Here is a 16,902-nt window from a genome sequence, read left to right as displayed (position 1 = left end):
GACAGCTCGCACAACACTGTGGAGAGAGAATGGGGATGGGTAAGTTGCTCTCCAAGTGGTGAACCGACTTGCGGAGGTAGGTAGGTAGGTTATTCTGAGATTTCAGGGAAGGGCTGGAGATCAGACGGCCGCAAGCCCTTGTGCCATGGCGGCCTCCAAAGCCCAGGTGACCATCCTCTCTTGAGTAGCGGCTTACGAGCTGTGCAACAGTGTCTATGAGCACTATTCGATTGTGGTAGCATGGTTGGTTGTGAAAATTTTCATGTTGCCGTACGCTCGGGAGTAATGTAAGTGCCCTCCAGAAGTGAAGGAAGCAAACCTGCTCGTATCAAAAAGCAGTCTTGTCCCTTCAAGGTCGAAACGTGGAATGTTAGGCTAATTGCAGGGTTTCGTCCGCAACAATTGAACGTTTTTACAGTAAGTGCAGTTTGTCGTTTTATAGGTTCGTGCACTTTCACATCAATTGGCGTCACAGGATAGAGGAATCTTATACACAACACGCTCAGAGCATGGCATGGGTGTTATGCATAAGATTTCTCTACCCTGTGGACAGATATACATTGGCCAGACAGAGTGGTGCGTTAATACATGCCTGAAATAACATCTCGATTCATTAGATACAACGAAGTGCGCTAATTTAGCCGACTACTGCCAAGATTGCAAATCTTGTTTTTGTTCATTACATCACAGTGACATACGTATTGTTCAAACATCCTGTCCGATTAACAGGAGATTAGACACACTTCCCACATGAATAATAAAAAAAAAACAAGATTGTGCGCGCAAGCCCTCTAAGGAAGTCGTGTTCTTCGATCCCATGTAGCAACAAGTGTGTTATGCTTGGTTGTCTGATTGTTTGCCTGCGCTTCCTTTATATTCACCTTGTTTCCTGTGAACAAACTTCAGTTGTGGGTAAGCGCTCTTCCTGTGTTCTGCATCTTTTGTCCCCCTCAAGAACACAATGTATGGCTTATGCCAGCCATCGCAGTGCTCGGGAACGCTGGGAACACATTGTTCTGTACAATATTTGAAAATATATATTTTTTTGACGGCCGCCTGTTAACAGCAGAAATGCATATGCCACTGAGCCTGGCACTCTGCAAAACCAATCCCCACTCAAATGTCTGTGCAGACAGCTAGCTGCATTAGCAAAAGATATTAAATCTTGTTCATGCCTCATATAGAAATATCGTTCAAATAGCTTGCCGAGCTTTCAGTGCTGAGATGTTAACACACATGGTCAACAGTCACATATGCGTACGGAGTTTCTCATCAATACGTCGAAAATGAGCCACGATTTAATACCACCTGCACAGATTTTATGTTAGCAGCCAAACGTTAAGAAATGACGGCTGAGCTGATAGGTTACTTTTCATCCATAAATGTCGGATACATGACTTAGCATGGGAAAGGCACTTGCACCAGTGCACTCTGGGAAAGAACTGAGCCTTGCCTACATCGCGCAAATGGCTAAAGCAAATTTCACCAACCTGCACCGCAGCACACCATTTGAGTTCTTTAGTGAGGTGTAAAACAAAGATGTGAGTTGAGAAAAAAACAAAAAAGTTTTTATTCAGAAGCAAAGAAGGCAGCTGCTGCTCAGTTACGACACAACATCGCCGTAAGCATGGACAGCACACAGTTCTCGCCATTTCGAGCCCATTTGACTAGTAGTAACATGACGTAATAAAGCTGTGACCGAACCCTCAACGCGACTCCGCGGCTACGCGCACGCAAATCGGCGTAGCGCAGTTCACCCTACCGTTCGACAGCTGCACTGCGCAACACACGACCGTCTCCTTTGGCACGCACATCCTCGCACACGTACTACGCAACAGCCTTCGGTGAGTGATCCGCCCTTCGCGCTTGCAGCGAGCTTCGTTCACAACATGTGCACGCGTAGCTCCGCATCGTCAGCAGTACAAAATCACTGAACGGTAACGATCAGCAGCAGAAACTCCTAAAACACCCCGCAAATTTAAGCATCTTACCAGTGCCCATTTCTTTTTTTGACCACTTTTCATCTCGATGCTGGCGCCAAGTTTTTTTCCACCCTGGATGCAAAGGTTCGGTACTGCCTCGAGTGTGGTACCAAACACGCGTTGGAGCTGGTAAAGAACCGATACCAATATTCGAGTTTGGTTTGGGTGTAATCGGCGTGCACAGCTGACATCTCGGGACACTTTGGAGCCTATCGAGTGAATCGCGCCCCTCTATCGCGACAACCTCGGGACCTATTGGTGCGCGGGTAGTGTTCGCGTCTCGATGCACCTCCGAGTCCATGAGACCAGCCTGACCAGCCCGAGACAGCAACCATAACGCCAGCAACGAAGTCGAAAGGAAAATGAATCAACGTAGTCCCTGTGGCACAAGATCTAGACATTGCTTGTTCGTCTCTAGAAAGTTGGTTGCTCTTGGCAGGGCCCTCATAAAGTGCTCAACAATGGCCACGAGAAACTGGAAAAAAGAGTTGGCAAGCCTCTTGTTAACAATATTAACTCTGCCCAGCACATTACCGCCGGCCAGTCACAAACGAGCTTACGCTTTACGAGTTTTCTGCCAGACACCATTCCCTACAACACCAAAACAGTTTCTCAAACTTAGATGCGAGGCAGAAAAAGTCAAGTGAGCTCGGGGTGAATGAAATGCAATCAACGCTGCACTTTTGAGTCATGACAATGGATCATCCTGCCTGAAATTGCACTACAATTTTTACACATAAATGCCACTAGTGCTAAAGTCCTGCACAGTTCGAGGCATAGTCTGCAAAGAAAGAAAGCACTGAAAGGTACATTACAATGAATGCTGTTGTAATCCACGATTACTGAGCAGTAAAAAAAGAGAACACCCTTATCAGGGACCATCAGTGTCTCAGCACTACAAGCAAAGGCTGGATCCCTGTCACAGATAGCCAACTTTGTCCTGATGAGAACGCAGCTTACATTAAAAGGTGATGCACTGGCATAATGCCTCTAAATTTAAAAGACTTGACAATGAAGACCCAATTAAACCGAAGGCTTGCAAAATGAGACCTAACATGTCACCACACCCAAAACAGCTTCCTCACATAACGTGAAACAAGATTTAAAGTAATGAGAGCTCATTTTGCATGAAACTAAAGCAGCATCCTTAGTGACAGCCTAGTGCATGCAGGAGTGATGCGAATATTAACCTGACACAGTTCTATCAACTACGGCACCATGTTAAACAGTTCCATGTGGTCAAAAAACATTCGTGGCATTTCCTTTTGGTGCACAAGTGGACTGCTATTCCCTCCGATGCATAAAAGAACTGACGCAGTTATGCTCCAGACATAAGTGCATCTGCATTTGCACTAACACATGTGACACTTCTTGTTCCACAAGGTGTCACTGCTGCTCCATTTAGTGACACTGCAGCACACAATGTTAATGATCTGGGCAACAACCAATAACTTTTAGCTTTGTACCACTGAGAATACAGAGCTACACACGCAGGACAACACCACACTGGTGCGGCATACGAGTCAACCACTAAAAGCACAATTATTTAACACACTAACTGAAAAATAGTGAGTAGCATAATTGTTGACCATCCTGCACACAAACAAAGCTGTGGCAACCCGGACAGCGCTTAAGGAGTTCCAAAGATGAATATGAAAGATGGGTAACATTTCCAGAAGCAAAGATTTTACCTGTGTTAAGAAAAGAAATGGCTGGAAAACCAAAAACATCTGCGGGTATCCAACTGTGTCACTAACAAACTGCAGTGGTACAACACTCGCAGCAAAGCAGGAAACATTGCATGATTCAATTTCTGTGCACACGCAGAAACTGAGTGTTCACCGCAGTGACGGTTTCGACAAAATAAATCAACTCAGCACACTGCAAAAACTCACACAAGGCAATGCCACATCAAGACAGTGTTTACAACATCAGTGACTTGCACAAGTGGCTTCATCAGCTGTATGGCGAGCTCACGCTTTACAGCCAGACAAAAGCAGGAAAGCGCAAGCTGCAAGAGTGCTTGTGATGTGCGTTTTGCACAGCATTATGCATGTCACCCTCACAAAAGCCTTCAGGCGCTCAGAATGCATGTTTTACTGATGCATGCACTATAAAGCAGGAGCCAATTGACTACCGTATTTTCCAACTATAGTGTGCAGACTATACATATTTCAAAGCTGAAATTTCGCGTTTTAAGATGGTTTGGCAAAGCATGAGAAGGCTAGTGCGGCAGTCGAAGTAATCAAAATACTTGGCCTCACTGCTCCTGCATATCGCATTATAAAATCGGCTGCCAATATGCAATCAGCTTCGGTATGCAACCTAATGCTGCTTGTGGTGGCTGCTTCTCGATCAGTGCTTGGATTTGTGAGCACAACTGCGAAACCTCAGTGAATAACACCAAGGGCAGAGAAATAACGCCTCGTAATATGGCCGCCGAAGAAGGTATCCGGGAAGTTCACCAACTACTTCATGAAATCTGGACTAGAAACTGCTGCAACAGAGGTGTCGGATCCTGACGGCGATGACGACATGGGCAAGGCTTTGTCAAATCCGACATGCTTGACTTGTTTTATTCCTACAGCCCCAGGGAAAGTGATTTTGATGGATTTTAAGCCTGACTTCTGCGCAGTCTATGCAAGGCCCAGAATTTTTTTGCTTCACAATTGAATTTTTTCTTATCGATTGAATTCTGCTTGATGACAATCTAAAATCAGATTTTCAGCCAAAATTTTTCCCAGCGGACTATACACCTGGTGCGGACTATCAAAGCAAGAACTTTAAATTTTCAGCCGAAATTTGCCTCTGCGGAAATTTGCATTGGGTGCGGACTACTGTTGGGAAAATACGGTACCACAACTACGTTTGATTGACGATCTCGTGAGCACCTGCATGCAACCCCTACCTCTTCCGCATTTCCTTTACAGTTTACAACCGCTTTTGCCACACCACCAGTGCTTTCTGAGCCACTCATATCTATGTACAGAGCACACCAGAAAACAACTTGGGACACGTGTGCAGTTTCAGGACTGCCGATATGAATTAACAGAAATGTGTTCGATAAGCGGAGTGTTTCCCTCTCACATGCACTCACCGACTGGTATACAGATGAACAGAAGTTGAAGGGGCCCGGTGATTACTTCGTTATAGCCATAGCTTTGTTGCAGCCCATGTTGACCAAGCTTCCAAGGGGAATCATTCCTTTACTATATCCATTATTTCATTATAAACCATTTTGTTATCACGAGGTTCGACTGTAGTTACCTTTTTCTGGTGCTCTAACTGTGCCAGGGAAGTGAACTGCCCCTGACAACTTAATGCTTCCACCAGTATTTCTGATGTGATGACAGGCATGGCCTGATTTAGTATGGCAGGCAGAAAGATGCAACAAAATTTGTTTAATCCAGATGCACAAAGCCAAGTCTCATTTGGCAGTTGGCTGTGCTAGCAACAACTTGAGGTGACTCCAGCAAGCCTACTTTAAGCCACCTGAATGGTCAGAGATTACTGGGTGGTCCCTAAAATGCTAAAATTTTGGGTACTGCATCACAAATTTTATCATATGACTTGTTTAAAATGATACACAGGAATTTTCCCCTCATGACCATTTAGCATAAAATGCATGAAATGAACAAGCTCATACAGTCTTTAGCAAGCTGCTAAAAGCACAGTTAGCAAAGCTAAATGCCCTTTTGGCCTAAGTCCAGAAGCCAACATTAATATGTGCACAACACACGCACCTGACACAGTTAGACAAAGTCTGTTTGCTGGTGCAACAAATGAAGACCAGTTTGCTGTCAGCATCCCCCCACACACACGCACGCACATATGCACAGGCAAAATTTGCAGCAATGTGGCTGCACAAACGTATTCACAGTTACATCCAAGCCTTACTTGCAGCACAGATGGCACCAGGCTAGTCTAGAGCACTCAGGCAGTGCACTGGAGCGCAAAAGAAGTGAAATCACAAGGCAACCACCGAGTTTTAGGTTTCTGCTTGGGGTCTGAGTGTTTTATACGCTTTAGTTCCTGCGCTGGTGCATAGCCATTCTCTGGAACACACAGGCTACAGCCAAATGAGGTTTTTCTTTGCCGTGCAGTGCACTGCTTGCTTGTAGGACCCAGTGCCATTTGTACATCTGTTCAGACAGCAACATGTTCATGCAGTGAAACGAAGGGTAAAAGACAAACATAACCTTGATGTGATTGCAGCCTTAGATACTGAGAAGAAAACTCACGGTTGCCATGTGAAGCCACTAACATGCCAGCCTTCACACCAGGTACACATCATACGCAGACAGCACACACACCCCTCTTCCTCAGCAAATTCATACTGCAAACTGAAAGGTATGCATGGACACCACACAGAGGTGCCCACAAAAGTTTTCGGAACATAAAAAAAGCCTAACCGCTCGGTCGTCTAAGCAAGCATCCACAAACTGAGGAGGCTATGCTTAGCACTTTCCCGTGTGACATGCGTAACACAACCCTAAACATATGGTCGCGCCTCAAGTCAAGGAAGAAATTCAGCTTTTTCGCAAATTTCATGTTCCGAAAACTTTTGTGGGCACCTATACATTCTAATGCGATTCATCAGAGGAGGCAATCATTAACATATCTTTCACCAGCACAGCAACTAACTCACAAAACACTTTAATGCTTGGTGAATAACGCTGATCCTAGCACAAGTTTTTGCTGCGTTTCCTGTTAGTTATTCGTTTCCAGCCAGTTAAGGTGGAGCTGGAGTGAGAAAAAAATTGATTTTTAGATTTTGCAACCTTCTGATAGAGTATTATTTATCTTTCAGAAAATGTATAATATTTGGGAATTCGTGACCTCAAAAATGCTTTCCTGACCATTTTTTGTCACGATGTCAAATGGACTAGTGGAGGTTTTCAGAGGCTTTACTAGCATTTTTCTCACCTCACCTTGTTTTGTTAAAAAAAGAATGATTTTTAGATTTTGCAACCTCCTGATAGAGCATTTCTTTAGCTTTCAGAAAGTAAATTACACTTAGGTATGTGCGACTTCAAAAATGCTTTTCTGAATCTTTTCTGCGGTCACACCTTGAATGAAAAGGTGGAAGTTTTGAGAGCATTTACGTGCACTTTTCTCAAAACAGCAGCATTTCTGCAGGTTTATGCAGCTTTTTCTTAGGAACTATCAGGCGTGAGGAAACAAAATCTTCCCGATTTCAATTAATGCTTTCTACACAACTGGAACTAGAATATATAGCCTAAGCCAGTTGGTACATTTATGATTAAGAAATAACCATTCATGGGTGTCAATTATTACAGCACCCAGAAAAAAAAAACAATCTGTTTTTTGCCTAAAGCGCGTAATTTTAGTCCTGGTTGAGTAACATATGGAGCACTGCACAGGCTTGGGCTGCAAGTTGACGTCAGTCCTGTCTTTTGTGTGCCTTCAGTGTCCTCGTTTCTTGCGCCATTACCAGTTCTTTCTTTCAACATGAACCAACTCGCCAAAACTGGAGTTTTACTGGACCCAAGAGCCCTGGGCTTTAAGTTGTGGGTCCGGGCTGGGCTCGGGCCCGTACATAGAGGGGCTGTGGACAGCTTTTGATTCAATATTGCACGGTGGAGTAAACTTGGGGAGTTCTAGCTGCGACATGGATGAAATAGGTTTGGTTTATGGGGTTTAACGTCCCAAAGCGACTCAGGCTATGAGAGACGCCGTAGTGGAGGGCTCTGGGAATTTCGACCACCTGGGGTTCTTTAACGTGCACTGACATCGCACAGTACACGGGCCTCTAGAATTTCTCCTCCAAAGAAATTCTAGCCGCCGCGGCCGGGATCGAACCCGCGTCTTTTGGATCAGCAGCCGAGCATCATAACCACTGAGCCACCGCGGCGGCATGGATGAAATAAGACCATGGTTTTGGCTGAAAAGAAATTACTCAGCACTTGTTTCTGATGTCTGCTGTACCTGCATTTTCCTCACACGAGAATTATTACAAAACAAAACTGGTTTTTTACTTTGAACTGTTGCCCAGAATGCATTGGAAATGAAGGAATCCCGGTGCCAAAATGTTTCCAGTAGTTTACCATTAAACCCCTGCTACTACTTTTTTGTAGACACAGAATGTGACAAAGCTCATTTGTAGATTGGCTTTAATCAGCGCCACTCAATGCGATATGTACAAGTAATTTTGGACGCTCCCGCCTGGCTGCGTTGAACAATACAAAGACTTTAAAAAGTAAAAGCACGAAATCCAGTAGTGGGCTTCACTACAGCATGTCTTAGTGAACGTTGTAATGCCTGACACACATCTTATTTGCATGAGTGCATTCGCCTACTAAGGTACACAACACCACTGGCTTGGGCTCAGCAAGTGACAGCACTCTGCGTCTCCTCAGCTTTGTTACCGCTTTCGACTGGACACTTTAGGTTTCATAAGAACTGCTGCAGAAGGACCTTCATTCATTTGCTCGACGAGCAGCTGTCTGTTCCAAGGTAGCCTTGATTGGCTGCCTTAATCTCCCAAAAACACATCTCTACACTATGAGTAACGCCACTGGAGAACAGCATATTGGTTTAAGACATTTCGGGTCTCCAAACACATACTACGCAATAAACAGGCGCTTTTGCGTTTCATCCCCATCTATTTAAGACATTTCGGGTCTCCAAACACATACTACGCAATAAACAGGCGCTGTTGCGTTTCATCCCTATATTTAGATCATGCAGATCGTAAAAAATGACTGATTAAAAATCTTGAGGTAATAGGAAGTTTATTGCGTGTGTATGTAGCCCTTTTAATTTGGCTATCGGAACTTCGGGGCTATTCACAGACAAGATCACTGTTCAAATAAACCAACAGGGTGTACCTGCCTTCTGTTCTTTTTGCGTTTACCAAACCAATGTTTTCAAATGTAATTGTGATTTAAGTGCCCTTACTGGCCACTTCTTGAACTTGTGTAGCAGGAGACTACTAAAACTCTGTTAGCAATTTACCTATTGAGTTGCTGCAAGAATAGGCCTGGGCCAGGGCTAGGTCTGGACTTGAAGCCGTGGGCCTGAGTCAGGTTTGTGCTTTGAGTCTCGGGCTCAGGCCGAGCTGGTGCCTCAGAATGCAGCCCAAGCAGTGCTCTAGTAACATAATCGTTTCTACTCTTACGCAAAATTTCAGGACTCTGCGTGCTACAGGTTTAAAGAAAAAGGTACACGAGTGAAAAAAAAAAAAATACTAGAAAAAATTTAAGCTCCGCACTCTAATGGAAGCTGCATCCGTTTAAAAGATTGCCTGTAAATTTCATAGCCACAACTTTTATTACGACTATTCGACAGCCAATCTTTGAGAACCATTTTTGAAGTCTCACCCCACCTTAAACATTTATCGGAATCTCCAGTACCAGAGATCTAAACCATGTTTGTTCAGACCATCACGACCAGACAAAAAAAAATATGTATACTATATACATATCACCCCAGCCTCTGCCATTACTGAAGTACTTAGGCAATATAAGAGCTGTGCTATGTGGGGTTCCGTGTCAACTTTTATCTGTTACTTTCGTTACCCACCTTGTCATAACTAATTCAGAAGATCCTGCCAATCTTAAGAGAAATCCGTCAATCATATTCCATGTACCATAAGAAATAAATTCAGGGTAAAAACAAGGCAGGCATTCACTCAACCTCTTTGTATGAACCACAGCTCTGCAAAGAATCCTGTTTTTAACGAACTGCTCCTTAGGAAAGCACAAGGCTGCAAGCAAGAGCACTAACATGCAGTGCGCTGCTTTTTGCCTGAACTTCCACTATCCTGGAGGATGTTGTTTATAGCTGCAGGCAGTTCCTTGCCCTGCAATGCAATGCAAGCAATTGCTCTGCTTGAGTGTTCGCCTGCTTCGAGCAGCTCTGTTCACTGTGGGCATAGCGGATGACATCTATACCACACAACCGCATAAACATGCTAGATGAGGCAGATGGACAGGACGTTTCCTTGGAAATGGGCAGGCCTTTCCCTCAACCAGCCTACCAACTCTGTTTCAAAGCCTGTGAGAAGCACGCCAACTGGACATACAGACAAGACAATAGCGTGCAGTCTATTCAGTTCACCTGCCCAAACTGCCCCATCTGTCAACCTCGCTGAATATCGCCACACGCCCATTAAACTGGCACCAAAGCCACCTTCTTTCTCTGAGTACAGTGCCACCATGAGTAAGCTATGTCACCTGCACTACTGTGTAGCGTCCTGCCATTCTTTGACATCTCCAGAGTAACAACTTGCTGGCAGCCTTATCTATTTGCAAGTTTTCCAAGCATGGATGCACTGGCCCACGAGCGTAGCGCTCATTTCCAGAGTAGGTGTTGGAAAAGAGTACCTCTGTTGCTCTCGACAAAGTTGCCATCGGCATCGTACCGTACAAGCACCAAAGCAGCATCTGCCAGTTTCTGAAGCTTATCACCTTCTTTCGAGACAAGCGCAGTGTTGCCATTCCTTGAGTTTCCGAAAACAATTATGTGAGGTTGTTGTCAATTTTGCAGCCAACAACGATAAAGAGTGCAACTTTTGAAATTGATACAGTGCCATGCACCTCCAATACTGAATTGAAGAAAGCAACACCTCTGAAGCACAACTTTTTCAATGCCTAAATTTGTGACAGAGCCTTAGAGTAATTAATGCAGCTGAAAAATTCTTTAGCAGCAAAGACTTTTTTGCATGGCACATGAAAAGCTGATTACTGTGCAACCTGCATCTGCATGAACGAGAACAGTCTTTTATACTGCTATCAATGGCAAGGGTAAGTAAAAGCAAGGTAAGATGAGAGTTCGTTTTTGGCAATATTTCCAGTGTGCAACAAAACATCCGCACCTCAATCGTAGCTCAGCTAGGAGCAAAAGCAGCCGACAGGTCTTCCTGTTTGCGGCACAAATTACGAGAGAAAAAATAAAATGTTTGAGAATGGTTCAGCAAAAAGAAAATATGGCGCACCAGTCATCAGAAAACATTTGCTTAACAAATGGAGTTACTGGTTCACGCTGATTGGAGAAATAACATGGCTTCATTGGATGACACCAATGTTCTGTTAACCTGCTCAGAAACTTGTAGTACAGTAGAATTGCGATGATACGGATCTCGCGAAAAATTTGCATCATACGAAATTCCGTGTCACACAAAACGAACAAAATCCATATGCAGAAGCATTGTGAATGCTTTCAGAGAGATTTATTTATGGCTGACGGTGTTTTATGGCCATGCTGCCACCACTCACTACTCATGGTGCGCACAGCACAATTAACGACTGCGGAGTCAGCGATAGGCGGGCCACGCATCGCCGCTCACTGCTCGCAGTGCGTAAAGTGCAGCTAGCGACTGCAGCATCGGCGATGTACGGACAGCGCTTAGTGGTCAAAGGTGTGGCCGCGGCTAGCTTGTTCTTATCGACCATAGTAGCACGAGAGTGTGTTCGGAACATACGAATTTCAACACATTGTACACAATGCACTCTGGCTGGGAAATTTTACCAATTCGCATCAACCGAGATCGTATCATCAAGATTCTACTGTATTCTTTTTCCTAGGCCAACCAAATGCCAGCTTTCAATGCTGCCCAAGATGACAGCAGTTGACTTATACTAAGCCTACCATCCGCTAGCAAATAACTAAGTGTGCACAACTAACCCAACCGCCTACAAGCATAATGTCAAAAATCAAGTGCCAAACGACAGCAAACAAATGACCTTGCCAATTCTCCCTTAGCGCCAAAGATGAGAAATGTGAAATTTACTTCTGATGCTTTGTCACCATTGTTTCAGCTGCTCACACGAGACGCTTGCACTTGACAAAGGCCCGTCACTCCTCTCCTTAGACATGGCGCACAACACCAAGCCGCAATCTCCACAGGCACACACAGGATGTTTGGAGGTGTCAAGGAGGGGGATAAAAAAAAAAGCGTCACTGTTCCGCGGGGAGTCGCAGCATTAAGTGAACACGCTTGCAGAAGGCAAAAAAGGTGTGACATCAAGAATGATGGGGAGGGTGGAAGTTGTGCCTGAGGAACACAGACGACCTCATAACGAGTGTGGGATGGGAGGGGGTCGTACGCAGAATAGGAGCGGAGGGAGTAGCTACTGGGCCCCTGTGGTCCAAGTGGAGTGGCTATCACAGAAACATGGTGCCGACGGCACGGTGGCAGCTCTTGCGAAGGAGGAGGCTCCAGGCCAGTGGCCGGTGTCACTTAATTGGCCGGTAGTGGAGCACGAGGTCTGCGCCACTCTTCCACACGAAGTGGCGCACCGTTCGCAGGTCCATGCTTGGCTCCAGCACCTGTTAAAGGCGGGCAAGGGGACACTGTCAACGCTGCCTTGTGACTGATCCTGAGTTCCATTTCTGACACCAATTACTGACCATTAAAATTAACTAGACCAGTCATGAATTTAGGCCGATGACTAGTTATAGGTCTCCCCTCCCATGATTTTGCTGCCTTCCATTCACTGACTCGGAGATATACATGTCGCCAACGCAATATTTGTTACATATAGGGCACTAGTGAACTAAATTTTGTTTTCAATATAGTGAGCAATTCCACAGAAAAAAGAGGGCAGCCGGCTTTCAATTAAGTCAATAGAGAGTAAATTTAAGTGGTTAGCTGAAGATTAAAAAACAATTTACTGCTTCTGTTCTTAATGCTTAGGAGATCAACTATTATTTTACTTTCTTTTTCAGGGCCCTCCAGAACGATTGTAGCGCCGATTGAGACAGCATGGAAAAACATATGTACGTAACCAGTAGAACCCCACTGTTAGGTTTAAACGGGACTGCGAAGAAGTTTACCAGCCAGGCAATGTTGTACCTGAATACAGCATGCAGGGTTCGTACAGGGTACACTGAAAAAAATTCAAGGATATTCAAGGGCTTTCAAGGCCCTTCTAAAAGTTTTTCAACGACCTACAACACAGCTCTATTTAGTAGTTTTGCAGCACAGTATAACTAAGAAAATATAACCATCACATTAATTGCACTCAATGGGCAATGCGTGCCAAGGAAAGCTCAAGAGACCTCCTGAAGCTTTGCCTCAATCTCTTTGGTTGGTTGGTTTATGGGGTTTAACGTCCCAAAGCGACTAAGGCTATGAGAGACGCCGTAGTGGAGGGCTCCGGAAATTTCGACCACCTGGGGTTCTTTAACGTGCACTGACATCGCACAGTACACGGGCCTCTAGAATTTCTCCTCCAAAGAAATTCCAGCCGCCGCGGCCGGGATCGAACCCGCGTCTTTTGGGTCAGCAGCCGAGCACCATAGCCAATGAGCCACCGCGGCGGCCTCAACCAATCTCTTCGTTCAGATTTAGCAACTCTTCAGCCTCAGACTTTGCCGCTTTTCTCATGCAGTTTGATTTGATTATGAAAGCGAGGTCTTTAGCTGTTTCTGCTTTTTCAGCATACTCATCTGCTGATGCATTCAGGTCACTAACAGCTGCTTCGAGGATCTTTCTATCTTTTTTTTTGTTGAAACTGTCAAGGTGGTCTTCAATGCAGCACCTTTTTGACTGCTTAACTCTTTCGCTACCGCGAAAAAATGCACGATTTGGAGCGTACTGAAAGAAAATTTTTTTTCTCAAGAACTAATACACCCAGCACATATTGCAATGCATGAAATTGTAGCTTATTAGTTACACTTCTGAATGAAAGAAACACCAGAGTTGTGTGTGCAAAAGTAAATGAACATTTATTTGTGAAATTTGCTAAAAACACAAAAAAAGTGAATAGCAAAAACAAAAATTACCGGCTGCACTAAGCCCGAACTTGATTAGAAGAAAACTGGAATATACAAACTGTTGCACATGTTTATAGCTGTCATTATTCACAGTTTCAGCTATGAGAAAAATTTACTGCACTTTCCATGGCTTGTGAAGTCAGGGGTCATGACTGTGGTGCCACTGTGAAGAGCAGTCAGAGGTGAAGATGTGAAGTAGAGGTAGACTGACAAGTGCTTCACATAAGGTTTTATCTTTGTTCCTCCCTTGTTCTCTGATAGCCGAGCTTGTAGTTTCTTCTTTTTTTCATTCTTTTCAGTTGGTGTTGAATGGATTCTATGAGAGGATTGGGGGCGTGGACTTCTTTTCCCTCATCATACCCGAAGATTTCTTGAATGAGCTGCTCCCTGAAAGCCAGCTGATAAAATTTGGCATTTTAGGCAAGCTCTAAAACATCAGGATCGATGAAATAAGTTTTATCGATGTGCTTCAAAAGCCAGGACACTTTTCAAGTGTTGCCAATAGAAGCTGCCGCCACTGAATCATCCGGGTCCGTTACGTGCAAAAAAACAAAAACAAAAAAAAGCGAAAAACCAATTTTGAGAAATGATTTTTGATGGCAGAGGGCCAGAATAGATTATTCTGGTATTTCAGTAGAGATACAGTCGTGGCAGGTCAACAATTCCAATGTATATGATGATTCCAATGAACATCAGAATCTCCAACAGATTCACGTCTTCCCATGAGCCGTCACGCCGAATTTGCTGAAAATCTTCATCCATGCATACTTATTAGTGTTTCCGCACACGATCTTCATCATTTCCGCTGTGAAGAGCATCAAAAAAAAGTCGAGAACTCCAGCGAATCTCCGAGCACCGCTCCGCAGCGATGTGCCGATATGGACACCTAGCTGTCGTCTTGGTTGAAAAACGCGACGCGACCTTGAGCATTTGGCAAACTGTCTTCGCCATACGTTGTCAAGACCCTGAAGCACAAAAATAAACCACTGTCATCAATTACAAACCGTATGCACCGCAGAAAACACACAGCGAACGAAAACAGAACTTACATGCAAGTACGCGCTGACGTTCCAGGCTCCCGAGGTGAAGTCTCGCTGCCGAAACCGAAATCCAACGTTTGTACATTGTTGCCCGACTAATAACCGCTGCTTTCGTCGCAAAAAACGAAAACGAAACCGGCCGACGTGCTCGGTGTCAGCTTTCGCTTCCGAGGAGCGCGCGGCGACGCGGACGCCATTTTCTCCTGCTGACGGTGCTGCGGCCGTTCAAAGTTTTATTTTTCACGGCGCCCCCTCATGTCAAAACACTGAAACCAAGGCTGCAATCGAAAGAGCAGTTGTTGAGCTCGCAAACTAGATGGCGGAGCACGTCCACAACGCTCCAAAATTAGCTTTTTTGCGCGGGCGATTTGAATCGATCATATGCGAACGATCGCCTATGGCGCGGTAGCGAAAGAGTTAACATGTTCTTGTTCCTGCTTCTTCTGGGCTTCCAGATAAGCACTGTAATGATGCCCTGCAACTAATACCATCACCATCATCATCAGCCCGACTACGCCACTGCAGGGCAAAGGCCTTTCCCATGTCTCTCCAGTTAACCCTGACCTTTGCCAGTTGCGGCCACCTCAACTAATACAGCCTTCCTCAAGTGTTTTACGATGACAAAATTAAAAATACTGCCTGATTTTCCCACTGCATCACACACAATTTATTACGAAATATAAGACTGGCCTTACAAGTTCTCTATGCAGATCTGTCGGTTTACGCTGGAGGCTCTCTCAACAGTTGCCCGAGGCTCTACACAAGCAACACTTTTACAACCTTCAACAGTTCTGCATGAGCAGTGAACTGCAAAAGCTCACTAAAAAATGTGTCTAAATTGGCGGCTTTCTCGAAAAGTCGCAGCTGATGTCCCTGCCTTTGCAGCAGCTCAGTGTACTGTGCTGCAAGTACTGTGTCTCCCTGCTGGTCTGTTGATCTCTTTGCTGCTGTGAGGGCTTGCAACACTTTCCTGAGGCCTGCCAGGCACTCATCAGGCCTGCAGCACATTTGCCGCAGGTCAAGCGAAGACCTCTGACCGCTTGGAACCTCAAAGGGCTCTTCTCAAGGACCTTCTTTGTCACTCCTACTAGGAACTGCTTGCATTCCATCCTGGACTGAAGTACATTCTTTGCATTTGCTTGGCTCTTCATGATTTGTTCGACTATGCAACCGAGGTCCACTTTTTCGAGTGGTGCGTGATTTTTTTTTTTTTCCGGTCCTCTATATCAATTTGCAGCAAGCCAGTAATCCTTGAAGCTGAGGAGAATGTTGAGCACTTGATAAGCTTTGTCATTAACTTCCTGAAATAGTTTCTAAGTCTCTTGCCAGAAGAAATAACATGGGCTTGTCTGTTTGATACTTCATCAAGAAAGGTTTCAGTGTGGCAGCAACACAAAAAAAAAAGTTCAGCTTTACCACTACTAATGTGTCCCGGCTGAATTCAAGAATATTCTGAAAAGACACACACTTTGGCAGGCTTACTTACTTCTTCCTTGCAGACTCTATGTATTTCTGCACATCACTCCACAGCTCCGGAGCTCTTTCAATGACAACTATATTCTCAACCCAGCGGTGGGCAACATATTTCGGGGGGAACTTTGCCTGCCCAGTGACTGCCGAGTCTCCTTGCTGGGGCATCCTCACACAGTGCGCACAGACTATTGAAGACCTCACCCACACGCTGTGATGCCTGCTTTGTAGGTATTGTGGATTGCGTGGAAGCCGCAAGTGCCAAAGACAGGACCCTGGACTTGATAGTTTTCCTGTAGGTGACATTGCAGAATTTTGAAGAACTTGAGGTTCACATTGGGTCCAGCCATAGAGATTTGAAGAATTTTCGCCAGTGGCAAAGGCTCTAAGGCATTCAACAGTTTTTCTTGGATGTTGCATGCCGTCAAATGCCCCGTAAACACAGATGTGTAGTATCTTGTGACCACTTTTTTTGGCAAGTCCCAAAACCTTGTGTGTATTTCCATTTGCTTCTCTTGCAGGCACTCGTTCGCAGACCCGTAGAAAAGTGCTACAAGGTTTTCACACCGGTCTATATCTCGTTGCAGCGATGAGAGAAAAAAAAAAAAAAGGTCGGGTGCCATGACAAGTCACACAAGCATTTTTCTTTTCACTGCATGAAAAGCCTT

General features: G+C 44.9%; 1 protein-coding gene across 3 annotated transcripts in view; it reads right to left on the bottom strand.

The window, feature by feature from the left end:
* Positions 1–1,542: 1,542 nt before the first annotated feature.
* LOC149371875 (WD repeat-containing protein 48) overlaps positions 1,543–16,902 on the bottom strand; it is a 55,923-nt gene continuing 40,563 nt past the window's right edge. For all 3 annotated transcript variants that reach the window (XM_089566172.1, XM_089566170.1, XM_089566171.1), the window contains one exon: positions 1,543–12,275. In XM_089566172.1, coding sequence (XP_089422298.1) covers positions 12,077–12,275 — 199 coding nt within the window. In that variant the 3' untranslated portion in view covers positions 1,543–12,076. The remainder of the gene's footprint in view (positions 12,276–16,902) is intronic.

The sequence above is a fragment of the Amblyomma mixtum genome, chromosome 1, assembly GCF_055824585.1.
Source record: "Amblyomma mixtum isolate Tamu chromosome 1, ASM5582458v1, whole genome shotgun sequence".
Classification (NCBI taxonomy): domain Eukaryota; kingdom Metazoa; phylum Arthropoda; class Arachnida; order Ixodida; family Ixodidae; genus Amblyomma; species Amblyomma mixtum.
This window is presented reverse-complemented; position numbering and strand designations above follow the sequence as displayed.